The sequence below is a fragment of the Xyrauchen texanus genome, chromosome 34 (assembly GCF_025860055.1).
Source record: "Xyrauchen texanus isolate HMW12.3.18 chromosome 34, RBS_HiC_50CHRs, whole genome shotgun sequence".
NCBI classification, from domain to species: Eukaryota; Metazoa; Chordata; class Actinopteri; order Cypriniformes; family Catostomidae; genus Xyrauchen; species Xyrauchen texanus.
In genome coordinates this window covers 27,489,354-27,506,842 of record NC_068309.1, presented here as the reverse complement: position 1 = coordinate 27,506,842, position 17,489 = coordinate 27,489,354, and the positions used below count along the sequence as shown (strand labels likewise).

The 17,489-nt window shown below is 36.5% G+C and overlaps 1 protein-coding gene across 1 annotated transcript in view; it reads left to right on the top strand.

The window, feature by feature from the left end:
• The first annotated feature begins 11,768 nt into the window (after positions 1 to 11,768).
• elnb (elastin b) overlaps positions 11,769 to 17,489 on the top strand; it is a 34,274-nt gene continuing 28,553 nt past the window's right edge. The window contains exons 1-8 of the mRNA XM_052103619.1: positions 11,769 to 11,880; positions 13,562 to 13,744; positions 14,122 to 14,304; positions 14,451 to 14,477; positions 14,590 to 14,814; positions 15,652 to 15,678; positions 15,777 to 15,986; positions 17,295 to 17,417. Coding sequence (XP_051959579.1) covers positions 11,775 to 11,880; positions 13,562 to 13,744; positions 14,122 to 14,304; positions 14,451 to 14,477; positions 14,590 to 14,814; positions 15,652 to 15,678; positions 15,777 to 15,986; positions 17,295 to 17,417 — 1,084 coding nt within the window. The 5' untranslated portion in view covers positions 11,769 to 11,774. The remainder of the gene's footprint in view (positions 11,881 to 13,561; positions 13,745 to 14,121; positions 14,305 to 14,450; positions 14,478 to 14,589; positions 14,815 to 15,651; positions 15,679 to 15,776; positions 15,987 to 17,294; positions 17,418 to 17,489) is intronic.

Below are 17,489 nucleotides of genomic sequence, written 5' to 3'. Positions count from 1 at the left end.
CAACAGTTACCGCCCACTTTTGTAGCATCTTTGGTTGGAAGTATTTGTCCCATTAATTTTCTTCTTAGGCATTTAAAAAAAAAAATATTCAAAAAGGAGTTCTCAGCCTCTTCAATTCTGTGCTCACATCAGCGAGTCCAAAAGGGGGAGCTATGTTGCGAAAAAAGTTTACAAATACATAAGTCAGGCATATGTGGTATCTAAGAAAGCTAAGAATCTGAACTTTTTATAGGTAAACATCACATCTGCATTTATGTTACATAAAATAACAAAATAAGGCCTGAAAGCATTCGCGTTGTAATTAAGCACTGTTGACAAATCATATATCAAATGAAAGCTCTCATTCTCAGGAATTTATTTTGTTGTCCTAATACCACAGTTTGAAAAATATCCAAAAGAATGACGAAGTGGAATATAATTTCTGTAAGACTTCAAATACAAATCTTTTATGTAGCAATCACTGCTGCTTTAAGCCCCAAATAGCAAAAAATATTATATCTGATTTTCCTTTAGGCAGTTTTCTAAAAAAAACATGTAATTTTTTTTAATTGTCTATGAGTTTGCTTGTGTAAATAATCTTAGATTTCAAGAACAAAATATGCAGTCCAGCAGGAAAAACATGCTAAACAAATCATCAGAAATATGTGTTACTGACTATTGGTGATAAAATGCTATAAATCATCGGGGATCTCAGCTTTCTAATGAAACCTAGATTGAGCTTCCGGTCCACTCAGAGGCCGATATATTCTATTAAACAATGGGGGTGGTGCATAAACTCAAAATTAGACTGAATGTCTGTGGATGAGCAAATCTGTGAGGGCTAAAATGTATTAGAGCACCACATGCTTAATGTGTTTTAAGCACATACTTACAAAGTTAGGACAACAACAATATAAAATAAAATAATAATTCTATTCATCATAAGATTGTAATCACATATAATTTTGAATAATTGGAGACTTATAAAATAAGAAAAAAATGTGAATTGTTTTTTGCAATTAGTCCACAAATTTGAGGACAAAAAAAATTGCAGGTGGTGGAGGACGAATCCCAGCTGCCGCCACGTCTGAGACCATCAACCCGCGCATCTTTTCACGTGGCTTGTTGAGCCACATCGTGTGTGGAGGCTTCACGCCATCCACCGCGGCATCCACGCTCAACTCACAACGCCCCACCGAGAACAAACCACATTGTAGCGGCCACAAGGAGGTTACCCCATGTGACTCTACCATACCTAGCAACCGGGCCAACTTGGTTGCATAGGAGACCAGGCTGGAGTCACTCAGCATGCCCTGGGATTCAAACTAGTGAATTCCAGGGGTGGTAGCCAGCGCCTTTACCACAGAGCTACTCAGGGCCTCCCTTGAGATGCTTAAAAACGTGCCATTCCTGTGCAAGAAAAAAACAGCGAGACAAGGCGCAATGGTCAAAGAAATCTGTCAAGCGCATGCTTACATAGAAAATAATTGAAAATCAGCAGAGATGCAAGCAGAAAAAAGAAAAGAAGAAGAAAAAAAAAGCTTTTGTGTAAATTACCCCTAAGCCTGGAAACAAACCAACCAGTTCCAAGGTGAATCACATTAAATCAAAAAAGCCTTTATAAAAAAACATGCCAAATTTAAAATTGAAATCAATCCCACAAAACATTGTGACTGACAGAATCAAATAAGATATCACAGTACAATATAAAACCATTGACTTTAAGTCAGTTACAATTATAAAATACAATATTTTTCAAGCTTATGTCAAAATATTAAAGATATACAGATGTAAAATAGTTTTTTTTTTTTGGTTAATTATTATTCAAGCTCAAGATGTTTGAAATATCACACACAAGTGAATACACCATCATTTATAAAAAATATGTATAACAAGACCAGCGGTGGATGTAAGATTAAGTCCTTAAAATGTGTCTAATGTTGTTTTATTGGTTTTATTTATTAACAATGCAAAATTAAAAATTTTCCATATACCCCATGAATCCAAGTAACTGCTTAAGTAAGTGTTCCCCTGGTTTGAAAGCCTGCCAGCTAAAGCAGGCTTGTTTTAATTTCAGTCATACTGATAACAGTCTTACCAGCCACAACCCTTCTGTATAGCATCAGACTGGCCAGACGGAAAACCAAATCTACTATCACTACCCACCAAAATCACCAAGCAAAGATGCAAAGAATTCATATCTCTGGGGAATCATTTAGCAAACGAACAATTTAACCTGTGTGTTTGAATAAGTATAATAAACTAAACAACATATTCTGATAACAACTGACTTGGAATGACCATAAGTTGCATAATTGTTTAAATTCCGCTCAAATCAAATACCAGCTTGTGTTTTATCAGGTAACAGCAGCATACATAATGGGGCTTATCTGACTGGTGATGTTCTGCACCATGAATCATCCAGAAACGGTTTTCTAAGAGCCCAGAAACTTGATATAAATTATGTTTTAAATGAGTCATTATTATGCAATTCGACTTCAAAACAGATTTGTCTACATTCATGGTTTGTTAGGTATGTTAATTGTGGGTGATCCTTCAATGTGCAGAATGAGTGCTTCATTAAATGGTCAGTTGTCAGGGATACACCAATGAGACAATGTTCGTATGGTTGACCTATAAATTATACCACTGAAGAGTTTATTTGCAACTGTAAAATAAAAACAACAGATACATTGTTATGGTATAAAAATTACAACTGTTATTTTAGTTCAGAGGAAGAGCTGACCAAATTCAGTTATTTAGCTTCAAATAGTTTCTTCTTTGCTATTAGAAATACTCCAATGTTCAAAAATGCTCAAATATTTTACTCAAGGACATTTTTTTTTTCAACATTTGGATTGGACCATTACATTAAAATTCTGTCAAGAGCTAAACCAATTTTAAATGTTTCCAGCTGGACGGTTTCCACTTGACATTGGTGACAGTGATTATGTCTGTTCTCCTTGGGTCAGCATTGCTATCAACAACGACTGACTGAAAGATGACTGCAGACTGAAGTATGAGGTAAATATTAATCTTGAAACACTGAAACTCTCTAAATCTAAAGTTGAACCACAGTAAAGGGATTCTTTTGTGTTTTGTTTCACCTCCTGAGACCTGAGTATGACTGCTGTGTGGATTTTCCATTCCCCTTTTTAATTTGTAACTGGTAGCACCTAATACTATAAACATGCAATAACAAATTCTAGAGCAAATAGTTTTCCTAAAAATTGATGGCAACATATGTGGACAGTGGTACTTAGTTGTGTGTTTTATTTTAATCAAATTATGTTTCCAGGAGTGTTAGTTTTTCAAGGTTTTTGAGATGTTACACACATTACATCAGAAGTTAACATAATAAATTCTGATTGAAAGTAATGGCCAGCATCATCCAATCACTGCCAACCATGTTAAAATAGAAGTATACATTATAAATTCTGAATACAAGAACTGATTATCATTGTCCCATGTCATCCAACCCATGTTTAGTGGTCCAAACATCATCTGCAGCCTAAATATGAACTTTTGGTAAGATTTTACGAGTGAATGCACTTAGCCGCATAGAGATATATAGGTTGCTCCCTTGCTCCCTATTTAGTGAATGACTTAACCTCCAGTGCGCTGTCTTTCTGCACTGGTCTCAGAACTATTTGAAATGCACTTTATTTTCATACTAACTCCATATAAAGCCTCTGAAAGCATTTTTCATTGATTCTCAATGTAAAAATGCACAGTAAATATGCTATTTCTATGGAAAAATCTGCTGAAGTACATATTAATGTACACTGTGTTTATAAACCTGGTGTTTTGTGATAAATTGCTCAAATGTAAACAATGGCATATTGGATCAATGTAATATCTTAATTAGGTTTCTTACCAGATGTAGTTTTGTTGGTGTTTCTCTCAAAGACAATGTAATCTGTGCCATGTTTTGCCCAGAGTGTCCTGAAATGAGATCAGTTGGTTTAAATAAATGTAAGTTATGCGATGCGTATAGCGAATCCAAAATACAACTTCCACGCATGTGTACACGGGGTCACACAAGATTAAATTCATATTTTACCAAGGGAAAACCAAAAAGATTTAGTTGGGTGTCACTGAAAATAAATCAGAATATTTACCTTTTGGGTAAATAGTACCAATCCTTTTATTGGTTGAATAATATCAATAGTGTCTTGTCCTCATGTTCTTCTGTAGCAATCATTGATTTGTCACAGATAAAGTCTATTCTTCCATGTTCTTTTTAAAGACCTGATTCTAAACTAAAATATCTTTTGTCAATAACCAGATATTTTGAAATAAAACTGTTTTTTGCTACATTATTAGCTTTACTCTAACAGCCATTCAAAGAAAATGGGTTATACAAATGTTACTTTGGTATAACACTTTACCCATGTCCCCACCCCAATAAAATAAGGTAAACACCACTCTACTATAATACCATATCCACTCATTAGACACATGGTAAACATGGCAAAGAGAGGCATGTGTATTATATACATACTGGGCGTTTTAAAACAAGTAACTCATCTAATACCAATTGTGTTATGAACATGATACCTTGAATCATGTGGCTTGTTAAAGTCACACTTAGTAACTTTTGTCTTTGTGTGATCTTGGACTTACACTGACACCTAGCGGCTTGGATGCAGCATCATTTAAAATCAGTCGTTTTCAGTTTCAGATGCAGTTGTAGAAATTCACTATTCACAGTCAGCCACGATTACTTTAATCACTGAGTGAAAGTGTCAAATAACAGGATAGTTATTGAGATTAAGCGAGTAGTATTTGACTGGTCGTGTGATTCTAACATGGCAGCCCCCATGTGTGGACCCTCTAAAACAGCTTTTATAAGGTTACTGATATGACTGGAGTCTTCATTTTAATGTGAGTGCTCATGATTTCATACATATATTGCAAAATTCATGTCTTTAGGAGTTTTAAAATGACTGAGTGCACCTTTAAGGAGAGGTGTGCTGTTACTTTTGAAAGACTTTCACCAATTTTATTGTCTAAAAGGCAAGAAAATCCCAGAGACTTACACTGAAATAAAACAACAAAGCAACCACCTACAGATAGCAATGTCCAAAATACCTTAGGAACCTTATAGCATCATGTTACAAACTACTCAAAACAAACTTAGCAACTCCATAGCAACATCCTGTCTACAATAAGGAAAACCTTAGAATCACGGTTACGAGTTTTGCATGGGCAAGCACAAATCACATTTACTACAGAACATGCAAAACATCTAATTGTAATATATGTAATTTCTTACATACAAGAAAACATTTGGAGAAACTGCACTTGTCTGCTGTGCAAACATTGCCTAACATTTATCAAAATGATTATACGATCCCAAGCACATTATTCATAGCAGTAGATTCTCAGAATATATGACCCTATTTTTCTGGTGACTTTGGCTCCTGGTAGAATGATCTCAGACTATGCTTGATCTGCGCAGATTTTTTTTACCCGGTCCTTGCCCAGTTGAGCGAACAAGCATCATTTGAAGCAGACCTAAAATCATGTTCTTACCTCAGTTAACTTCAGGGACATGTAATGTTCAACATCACATCTGCAATCCAATGAGGTCAAGAAACTTTTCATCTATTTGGTAAATTACAGCAGAATGTTGACATAGTCAAAGCTGTAGGGTTCTCAACCTCATTTCCAGTTAGAAAATCAATTTGTTTATGCTGGTGATCAATGATCCTGCTTAACCCTCTCCAAAATGTGTTTTCAGTTGAAATGATTTGCAGAACAAATGTTATAACTAGACTTCTCAAACTTGACACTAATCCATGTCAATAACCTCGTCAAACCTTTAGTTTCAGAAACATAATAAATAGGAATTGAGAAGTTTAGAGTACAAACGACTTGCGATTAAACACAAGTTCACCTCATTGTTTAGTGAAATGGATGAACTAAAGAATCAATGGGAATATGCTCAAAGGAATTGTTCACCCAAAAATGAAAATTCTATCATCACTGACTAACCTTCATGTCATTCCAAACATTAATGACTTTCTTTCTCATGCTAAACACATAAAGAGATGTTTTAATTAATATCGCGGTCCGTCTTTTCAGTACAGTGATATTTGATAGTGTCTCACCTTAAAGCTTAATAAATGACCTAAATGTTGTTGTAAAACTTTATAATAATGGTCTGTCATTAATAGGTAACTATGCAGGAATTAATGAGGATTAATTAGTAGTACTACATAAACACTTTAGTTACTACTATTAACTAATATAGAAACACGATTAACAGTATGTAGTACTGATCAGTAAGTAATAGTGAACTGATGACTGAGGTAGTTCACTGTTAGTTAATCAATAATTACTGAATTTGATTTTCCTCATTGAGATCTATCAACTACCTATGGCTAATTTAAAATAACTGCAAAGTAATTACTAATCAAAACATTAACATGTGTCTAAAATGTGAATTAATATGTTTTTAACGTGAACATGATCATGAAATGCATCTTCAGAGAAACATGCCTCACGTGTGTTCTTTGCTGGAATTAATTTATGAACATAACAAGTATGTAATAAGTAAAGTATTACCACATAAACATGAAGGAATTACAAAATATTTTAAAGTGAGGGTCATGTAACGCATTATTAATTAATGAATACATACTTGAATATGCACCTTTTTTTTTTTTACAAAATGTTTTTATTCATAGATACTGTTGGTTAATAATACAAAAAGTGTTTGATTTTATGTGAAGTACATTTTCTTTATAAGTAACTTAATGGATCCAATGAAAAAAGAAAAGAATGATTGTCTGGTCCATCAAGATTCTAATCCAGTCAGGGTTTGCCATATTCAATGCTCGCGCTGAAACTGAAAGAAGAGCGAGTGCGATTTTGCGCCACCAACCCATCGCTCCACCTGCACACAGAAAATTCAACATACATTCTGTTCAGACCAAACATAGGCAAAGGAGGAAACATGTCAAATTAATTCTATAAAAACTGCACTGTATTTACATACTGGGCAGTCTAGGTTGGAATGTGGAATCGGCCTGTGGAATCGGCCTCATAACTGCATGCCGTTTTCTGTTGAAGTCTTGTGGAGATCAACACACTAGTCCTTTAGACTCATCATTTTACTAATTTACTTTATGTTAAGAGATAAGACTTATAAAACATGTAGTAACATTGTGCCCTGCTGCATATAATCCGATTGAGCATCTGTGAGATGTTTTGGACCAACAAGTCCGATCCACGATGGCTCCACCTCAAGACTTTAAAGAGCTGCTGCTAATGTCTTAGTGCCAGATACCACAGGATACCTTTAGGGGTCTTGTAGAGTCCATGCCTTGATAAGTCAGCACTGTTTTGGCGGTGACATTCTTTATTTATATAGGCTATATATTCAGTGCTGAAAATAGCAATGTTTTAGTCAAAGACTTTTCTTTAGGCATTTGCAAGATTTATTCTTTTCTTTGCAATATATTATCTGTGACATATGCACCTGGCAACAACCACCCAGGTATCTTTGGTTCATTTGTGTTTAAGTATAAAAATATTTCAAACTATGACACTAGTTTACATTTTGGCCTTTTATTTCAGTTTCCATCTGTTATCAATATATGTAATTACATAGGCTTTATGCAAAGGTAAATATCATGATCATATTCTTATTTGGTGTAAGGTCAATATACCAAATGTCAAGGTCAATAGCAAGCTAAAACATGTAGTGTTATTAAGAATGTTCATCAAATTTGATCCTGGACCTGGTATGCATGCAGGGTGGAATAAAGTCAAATATTCTGGTTAGATTATTGTTTTCAGGGCCACTACATTTTGTGCTGCCCATGGGAACTGAAATAAAGCAAGACATTTCTCACTTGGAATCAGTCAAAAATGACCTGCAAAAGTGATAAGGTCTGAGAAATATCAGCACCAGTGCCAGCTTATCTGAAGGGCCCTTGAACCCCATTTCTTATACCCCCTCCTTTTTTCAAAAGCCAAGACAGTTTTCTTCAGCCGTGTTACAAAGTGAGGCACTGGGGAGTTTAATCACGGAGTGTGCCGGCCCTTATATAGACAGCAGACATTAGGTAAACGCAAGGTAGACGTTAGGTAAACTGAAAACATGCACTTTTCAGTCAGCAGCTTTATTCATAACTGTGATATGCCTCTCTGCACTGGCACAGGGTGTAAGGCGCTGGGCACGCTGCTGCAACTGTTTTATGTGGACAAGAGTATGGTTGAGTTTACAATGTACAGTCATAGGCAGTCTATTAGAGCACAATAAATAAAATGCATACATTGTGCTATTAAAGATATTTTTATGATCCTACTTTGATCCAGTTTAGTAGATTTGTAGGTCAAAGTGCCTCTCCAAAACAAATCAAATGCCAAGCTTGCATATCATTCTTATTAGATTGGCATCACTAAACAGAACTGTTTTTCTCAGACTTTCTTTTGCAGTTCTTCAAGCTGGCTTGGAATAGACAAATACAGTATCTTATCTTTTTTTCCTCTAGGTCTTATTATTCCACACATTTCACCACATAACTATGTTCCTCCAAAGTGTCCATGTAAAATTATTTCAACCATGTAGGCATTAAAACAGACTTTTCTTTCCAGTTATGGGATTGTAGTGCAAAACACCCTTCTATACTCTATATTCACCCAATTTGCAACAAAACTCTTTTGAGATTGGCTGGATCAGCCTTCAATCCCTGAATCAAGAGTGTAACTGGTTCAACAGATTGCATACTGATTGGTTTTTACCCAGGCCTAGCATAGTGCTTAGTTTGTTTTAAAACTGTCTGGTTATTGGATATCAATATGTCATTGTGTGAATTTGGGAACTCGTTCAGAAGAGACTGAGAGGCTTTCCTGCAGACCAACATGATCGAAACATCTGTTTTTGCCTATTTGTCCTTTTATTGTAAGGGAACATGTAGACTCCAGAGGATTTCTCATTTAATTTCTTTGTTTGAAAGGAACAAAATACCATTATTGAACCAGTACACAAAAATCTCTTTTCAAAACTTACCCTGAGTCACTATAGTCACTATAGTAAGCTTAGAATAATGCAGAATACATGCAGAGCTGTCAGGCTCAATTTGTCTGGAAATTTCAGACTTCCAAAAATCATCCTTGCTTGTGTTATGAGTGGTTTTCAGATACTTGTTGTGTGGTTGCCAAGGTTTTCTGAGTGTTCTGAGGTGAACACTCACCTTTCAAAGTATACGTCACTGTGCCTGCATACACAGGCGGTTGGCGCATGTTCGTTAAGACTGCTATAAGATAAAGGACTATTTCTCTATGAGAGCTTAGACCCATAAAGATACCTTCAGACTCAAGCTTTACAAATGCACTAATTTTCTGACCTCTTCACTCACATGCTCTTGATGTGCACATCCACTGTTTTTGTTTGCATCATCGTCTACTGTTGTTTAGCGGCTGTTACATGTTCTTGTAGCACTTCTTCATGATAGCAACAGCTCAACGGTGTTTCCACCTTGTGGACCCACTTATTTATGCAAATAATTCCAGGTGCATACATAAATGGTTTGAACCATGGTTCTTACTACACACAGTAAAAAATTGTTCAGTGCTCAAGCATTCTGCTGATGATGACATTTGCATCAAACGTCCTGTACACAGATATCTGACTGAAGTATACTTTGGGCTTTACTGGCCAAAGTCAAAAAGCCCACCCCCAATTCTCGATATTCTGGTCCCTAGAAATGGCTCGGGTCCCTCCAATGTAAGTCTCAGGTATTCTTTCTTCATTCAATGGTCCACTAGAGTAGTATGATCACACAGAATGGAAATAGTACATCCCTCCTTGATGTGAGGTATCATTCATGTTATCTGCAGAAGTATAATACATAGGGTTAGGGATTACAGTATGAAGAGTATTAAAAGTAATGATTGCCTTAGCAAATACCAATTATTAAAAAAAGCAATTATATCATTGCTTTTGCCAGATGTTTAAAATACCCACCACACACACACACACACACACACTATCAAACCCACTTCATGAAGCACACACACATACACTCAGAAATTCACATGTACATGGTTTTACGTTTAATTCAAGAAAGTGTCTATTAGTAGAGGAATGACCTAATGTTCTTCCTTGCCAATAGCCTGAAACACAACTAGTGCTTGAATGTAGACTTTTTGGCAAAGCTCCTCCAGACCAAACAAGGAGTGCAAGACAATCAGGGTTAAAAACTCAGCAAGGGATGTGGGTATGCACACAAACTGCCAGTGTGTATGTTTGGACACAAACTGCCAGAATGCATGCACATGCAAGTACCCAACAGGCAGTTGTAAGCGATTATTATAACCACCTAGTATAAATGACCAGTCATATGGAAAAACTGGTTGATACCTTTGGAGAACAAATGCTAAAATAAAACACAATATGATACCTCTTCTAGTCAGTATGGCTGTCAGAATAAGAAAACTTAAGCTGATAAATGACATTTAAAGTAGTTTTAATGTTGTGTGTGACAAATGACTCATGATTGTATTGTCAGAAATGTCACAAATTGGATCTCTTTAACATCTCAGTTCTCCCAGATAGCAATTGGATTGATGCCAAAAAAAAAAAAAAATGCTGACATAAGTCTTCTGCTACACAGATTTTCCCCAAAAACAAACAAACAACCTAAGTAACCTCATATGTGTCTCCTTAAGTCTTTCAGATTTCAGCAATGCCTCAAACTGCCCAGACCAAATGATCTGAGCTATGCAATCCATGTTAATTATTTAGCTATATGGAAACACATCTGAGACCAAGTTGATAGGCCTACTTAAATGAAATGCAATTGAGAGCTCCATTAAGTCTCCTGAGCTATAAAAGAGCAACCTCTTTGCAATAAAATTTTTCTGGATGCCTTTCAACCGAGAAGGTTTTGAAGTTCATCACAATGTATCATTGCCTACTAGTAGAGGAAAAAAGCAACTTAATTTCTTAAAAGGCAATTCATGCATTTGTCCCTGTTGTAAGCCTCCATTTCTGAGATCACACACTAAGCAGTAATAATGTGCCATTGTTCCAAAGGTCAATTGTTATGATTTATCCGTCAATACCCAAGTTGAGGCTATAGCGTCTGAAATCTGTGTTGTCAACCTTCAATAATGTGTTCTAATGCACACCCATTCAATGTTTTTCCATCCCATACATGACTTCATGTGTTCCACAGGGACCCATACATTAATAACAATGGAGATATAACTAGAGCCCGGCAATGCGACTTTAAACCTCATGAGTTCTCCTCCTCCTTGAATGATTGAATGATGGGTCTGGTGCTTAAATGTTACTTACTCCCCCGTAGGTGGAAACAATAGATCACGTAATAACCTTACCTGATGTGATTACTTGCTGCATTTTATTGAAGAATAAAAATACTGTGCTGTTGGAATCCATTTGTTATCTGGCAGACAGAACATTTAGTTTGGTGATGTAGGAGAAAGAGAGAGAATAAGTGTGTTTCTCTTTCTTTAAAACTTTCTCTTTTTTATCCCATTTCTCTCTTTCCCATCCCAGAATATCTTTCTTTAATTTTTGGCCAATGCTTTGACTCTTGTTGGCAGAACTGACCCAAATAAATGCACTAGAACCAGCCATTTAGGGGGGATAGGGGGGTGTGGTTAGAACAAACAGAAAAAACATAATGTACAAGTCCCAAGTGTGTTGGTTCCCCTAATTACGTAATGTTTCTTCATCCTTACTTCCCCCAACCCCCCCAACCCCCCATCCTTCTTGTTCAAGACATAAGCTTTTGGGGGATAAAACCCACAGTATGAGAGTGGAGGGGGTATTACAGTGCAGAATGGCCTTGAGTAAGGTACCTCTGCTCTTTCATGGATTTCTCCTGCTGGTTCTATGTAGACCCTCCCTTCAAGGAGGTAAGGTGTTCCTAAAATTTCAATCTTATTGCATTTCAGGTATACTGCCACTATGGCAGCAATAGCATCCCTCTGTAACTTAATATCAGTTTCTCACAGCTGATGGTTGAAGTCAGGTTTAATCCTTATTCTCAATGTTTTTGACGCAGGTACAAACTGTAAGAATGAAACATAAGCAAGTGATTTTAAAAGTGCTGCACTGTGAGGGAATGCTGTGGTGTGTTGATGCAGGATAATTTTATTTATAGCATTTACTGTCAATGAAATGGGTTTAATTCCTGCAGGATCTTTAATTCTATGAAGACTTTAGTGCAGGAAATGTAACTTTGCCAATTCTTAATATTGAGACAAAATATCATTAAAATTAGACGGGAAACAAACTTACGAGATAAGAATATACATTTGTGGAATGACGTTTTTAATCTAATATTAGTGCAACATACAGTATAAATGAAATATGATGCATATCCATTTGGTGAAAGATTTCAAAAGCACATAATGTAATTTGGTTTTTCTTTTTTTTTTTATAGCATGCAGTCATAAATAGCACTACATGAAACAGATGGATTTTCATAAACATTGCATATGTTCTGCATAACAGATTTTATTTTAAGATTTTAATTCATTTTGAAGTGTTTGTTTCTAGATATTGCTTGATTACTTACTTGGCAGCTTTTATTCATATAAAAAGAAAAAGATCTGATTTGAATCTCTGGTCCAGATCATTACGTCATACACTAACAAACTACAAGTTTTCACCAAAGGAGTTTGTAGAAGGATGGATTTCAGCTTTCCCATTCAAAGCTCTTGGACAAGGTCACATAAAGTATGTTACTCCCCAAATAATTAACATCCGTTCACTGCTCTCCCCATCCTTCCAAATCTTAAACAACACTGTTTAAGGCAAGAGGACATACAATCTTAAACTCATGTCATCCTGTATTTTGTGCTGTGAATTAAGTGCTTCACATTAAAGACTAGATGTGGAGATTATCTATAGCCCCTTTGGTATGTGACATCATTACTGAGTGAGGGTAAGAATGGTCTTCATAAACTGATAATGTGTTGCAGGAGTGAGATCCTAATATAAACCATCATACAATGCAATCTAATACAAATTGTGGGGTTGGGCAAACTAAAATCAAGGTGATGTTCAGCATTTCAACAGATTTGATCATCTTTACAGTTTGCACAACACATGTTTCATAAAATTTTCTTATTTTACAAGACACCAACTGTATTGTATTCTTTATGTTGTTTTCTTCCATACAGAGCCAAAATGCAGTAACTGAAGCTGACTTTCTTAGTTTCAGTGTTGGGATAACGTTTTTGATTATTTATGTAAATGTGTATCATACAATGGCCTCGCTTGGTTTTCTCTGAATCTGTGCATATTGAGCCAAACCTGTCTCTCACAGGGCAGATCATAGTCTAAGAGACCTGATTTCTGTCATAAATAAATCTGGACAAAATGTGTTGTTACTGTGTTTTGCCTTTGCTGGGCAGTCTTCATATCTTTGCAAACTCTGCTGTTTATGAATTTTCTAACTTTCTTATTAGTTTGCTATGTCAAACAAATATATCATCAAGACTAAATGCTTCCTTATGTACTTATCTGGCATCTTGTTCTGCATGGGAATTATTGACACAGCCGATTATTAATGTGCTATTTCTCTCTCAGGAGTTTACATACCAGTTGGTGCTGGGGTTGGGCCTGGAACTGGTCCAGGAGGTGGACTTGGTGGAGGAATCGGAAGTGTTGGGCCAGGAGTTGGTACTGGAGGAGCTGGAACAGGAATAGGTCTAGGTGCTGGTGCTGGTGGTCTTGGAACTGGGCCAGGAACTGGAATTAGACCTGGAACTGGTGGGGTCTATATTATTCCTTTATCTATTAAAGTGAACTCTTTAATGTTCAATAGGTGTCCATAGCTTACATGGCAGTGCCACCTGCATGTAAGCTATCCAACAACCCTGCCTAGGACTTTTAAGTCCACAGTAAAGTTACATGTGATCTTCAAATTATTCAGAATTAAATGGATGCCTTTAAATACATTGTGCTGTAGTTGAGCCACAATGGCGTATGGTTCATGGTGCTTTTTTTGCCATTGCCATTGATATTGCAAATGCAGTTCTTGTAGTTGACAAAGTCGATGTCACTGCCTTTTTTACAGGTTCTGAATATTAAATTGTAGTCATTTTGAGTTTGATGTGAGTAATAAATACTAATCTAATTTGTAATAGGCTATGGAGGTGGTCTTGTAGGCGCTGGGGGACTGGGTGCTGGAGGTCTTGGACCTGGTGTTCCTGGGAGAATTGGACCTGGTGGTTATGGGGCTGGTCCAGGTGTAGGTGGACTAGGAGTTGGAGGACTAGGTACAACAGGACTTGGTGTTGGAGGATTTGGCACTGGAGGCCTTGGATCAGGTTCCTGAAGTTTCTCTCACCTTTTACTTGTAATCAACCTTAAACCAATGTTGCAGGATACAAGGAGATATATATATATATATATATATATAAAAAAAAAACAGTAATTTATGGATGGATTAATAATCAATTTTATCTTTTCACAGGGTCCATTGTCAAGCCACCTAAGACAGGTGTGTTGTGATGCCATGCTAAAATTATTGATTTTTAATTAGTGGTATCAATAGGGAATGGCAGAGTCATTGTCTTCACATCAAATGAGAAGTTAATTGTGCCATATTACAGGAGCATATGGAGGTCAACCTGGAATTGGACATGGTGGTACAGGTGTTGGCCCTGGAACTGGCTGGCTTGGAACACCTAGAGTAGTTGGTCCTGCTGGTACTGGTTCAATAAGTCCAGGAGGCACTGGAACTGGTGGCACAGGACCTGTGGGAATAGGACCTGGAGGTGTCAGACCTGGAGTGATTGGTCCTGGTGCTGGTTTTGGAACTGGAGGCCTTGGCACAGGTGATATTTGATATAATGTATTTTTGTTTTTTTATCAATACGCAAACTTAAGAGTTCTTGAAGTGGAGATAGTTATAAATGCTCCTGAAGGAATCTAAAGAAATGAGCCTTTAAACACCAAATATATTTTTCAAATATATATATCAACAAATATGTGTACACTAATGTATTGTAAGAACAGAGTTTATCATTGAGAACATCAGACATGCTCAGGCAGCCTCAAACAGATGAACAAACAATGTTGAATGTTTTTCGGGGTCATGATTGTTATGTATGTCAGAGAGAGGCACTTGCTTTTTTTCTCTATCCAGTTTTTTTCTTTTCTTTAATTTTTTTTTTAGAATTGCCAGTCTAAGACATGAAAACAACTTATTCTTGTACATGGATTATTCATTATCCATTGTTATAACGTGGAGTGTATTCTTATTTTCTTCTAAAAACTCTATTTAATAGATTGTTTCCTATGGTCATCATGATTGATGAAAGACATTACAAACAACATCTCTTTTAAAGAGAAAATAAGGCTTTGAATTCATAGTTCTAAACTTGTGCTCTTCTTTTAAGGACTTGAAACATTTCTGAAACATTTCAGAAGAACAACGTTTCCAGCAAGGGAACATAGTGAGAAATTATGCTCCCTGGTTTTTACTAAATTTTTAGGGAAGGAAAAACAATCAAAGTGTTTTATTTACAAGAAACATTCATTTGTCCTTTTCTTGAGTGTACACCTCTTTTTCTTTCACCTTATGTTTTTCTATGTCTTGGAGCAGGTAGTAAACCCATAGTCATAAATACATTGGGTTTTTGTTTAGTTATTTATTCTTTCCCTCCTTCTAGGTCTGGGTGGAAAGCCCCCCAAAACAGGTTAGCAATCCATTCTTTGCACTGTTATTAAAAACGAAAGACTTAAACTTAATTTAAGAATTTAAGGCAGCTTCATTGTGTATATGTACTATTTGTAGGTTATGGAGGCCTTGGTGGCTATGGCCAAGGGGGTGTCGGCCTTGGAGGTTTAGGGCCTGGAGGGGTTGGACCAGGTGGAGTTGGAACTAGTGGCATTCAACCAGGTGGCATTGGACCTGGTGGAGTTGGACCAGGTGGCATTGGACCTGGTGGAGTTGGACCAGGTGGCATTGGACCTGGAGGAGTTGGACCTGGTGTCTTCGGTCCAGGTAAGACATTTAACATTTTATTAATAGTTGAACTATTGCACAGTTTAAACAGTTTAGTTGTACTTTGCACAGCACTGCATCAACATGAATTATTTTGCCCTGTCACAGGAGGTAAGGTACGATCAGCTTTAATGGCTGTTCATAAAGATCCCCTTGTGCCAAAGACCTTGTCTAGGAAACTCAGTAATTATTTCTGGTCAAACATATCTGTACATTAGCTTAGATTGTCCTGAAAACAGAGACTGAACAGAGATTTTTCTCAGAACTTAGGGAATGCATCATTTACTCACCCTCATGCCATCTTAGATGTGTATGATTTTCTTTCTTCTTCTGAACACAAACGAAGATTTTTAGAAGAATATCTCCACTCAGTAGGTGTTCAAAATGCAAGTGAATGGGTAACAATATTTTGAAGGGGGGACTGAGTCCAGGAAGTGAATTCAAGGGGTGACAAAGCTTCACTGCCCCTTTGCCCTAATAAGCTGAAGTGCTTCTCTGGAGAAAGTAATTTAATTAGCATATATTCATTTTTGTTTACTTTTTTTATCCACGGCATCAAAACAAATTTGTATTATGATGAATAGCACTATCTGGGTGATTTTTTTTGTATTGTTGGTTTATGGTTAAATCCATGACTTGTCAAATACACTCAGGTGTTTTTTTTTACCGATTCACATTCTTCCTACATATCGCCACCTACTGGGTAGGGAGGAGAATTTATAGTAAAAAAAAAGACTTAATATTTATCTCTTTCTCAGTCACACCTATCATCTCTGAAGATAAGGATTAAACCACATGAGTTGTATGGATTACTTTTATGTGCTTTTTGGAGATTCATAATTTTAGTACCCATTCACTTGCATTGTATGGACCTACAGCCCGGAGATATTCTTCTAAGCATAGGTGGAAATCCCCCCCCCCTCTGAGGGTTGTCCCCCCCAAAAAAATCATTAAAATATGTGTATTGTAAATAATATAATGATATATTCTTAAAATAATTGTTTAAGAAATAAAATAATACAAATGCAAACGGGGCAACAACAAAAAAAAACCTGGTGTCCCCTTCAGAAATTGCTCTTGAGAATTATGTTTATTGTCCCCCCCAACATTTTGATGAAATTTTGCCCCTGCTTCTAAGAATCTTCGTTTGGGTTCAGCAGAAGAAAGAAAGTCATACACATCTTAGATGGCATGAGGGAAAGTAAATGGTGAGAGAATTTTCATTTTTGGGTGAGCTATATCTTTAAGCAATTTCCTTTAATGTTGGTGGATGTAAAAATGTATTTACTTCAAATGGTCCACATTTAGGTTATGTTGGGCCTGGCGGCTCTGGTGGTGCCCCATTGGGAACAGGAAACTTTGGAGCAGTAGATCCAAGGCTTGGTGCTAGTTCATTTGGACCTGGAGGTGCTGGAACAGGCTACCCAACAGGTAACTGCTTTACACTTCTTTCAATACTCAATACACATATACAAACTGTTGTAATTCCTACACCGTTCACCT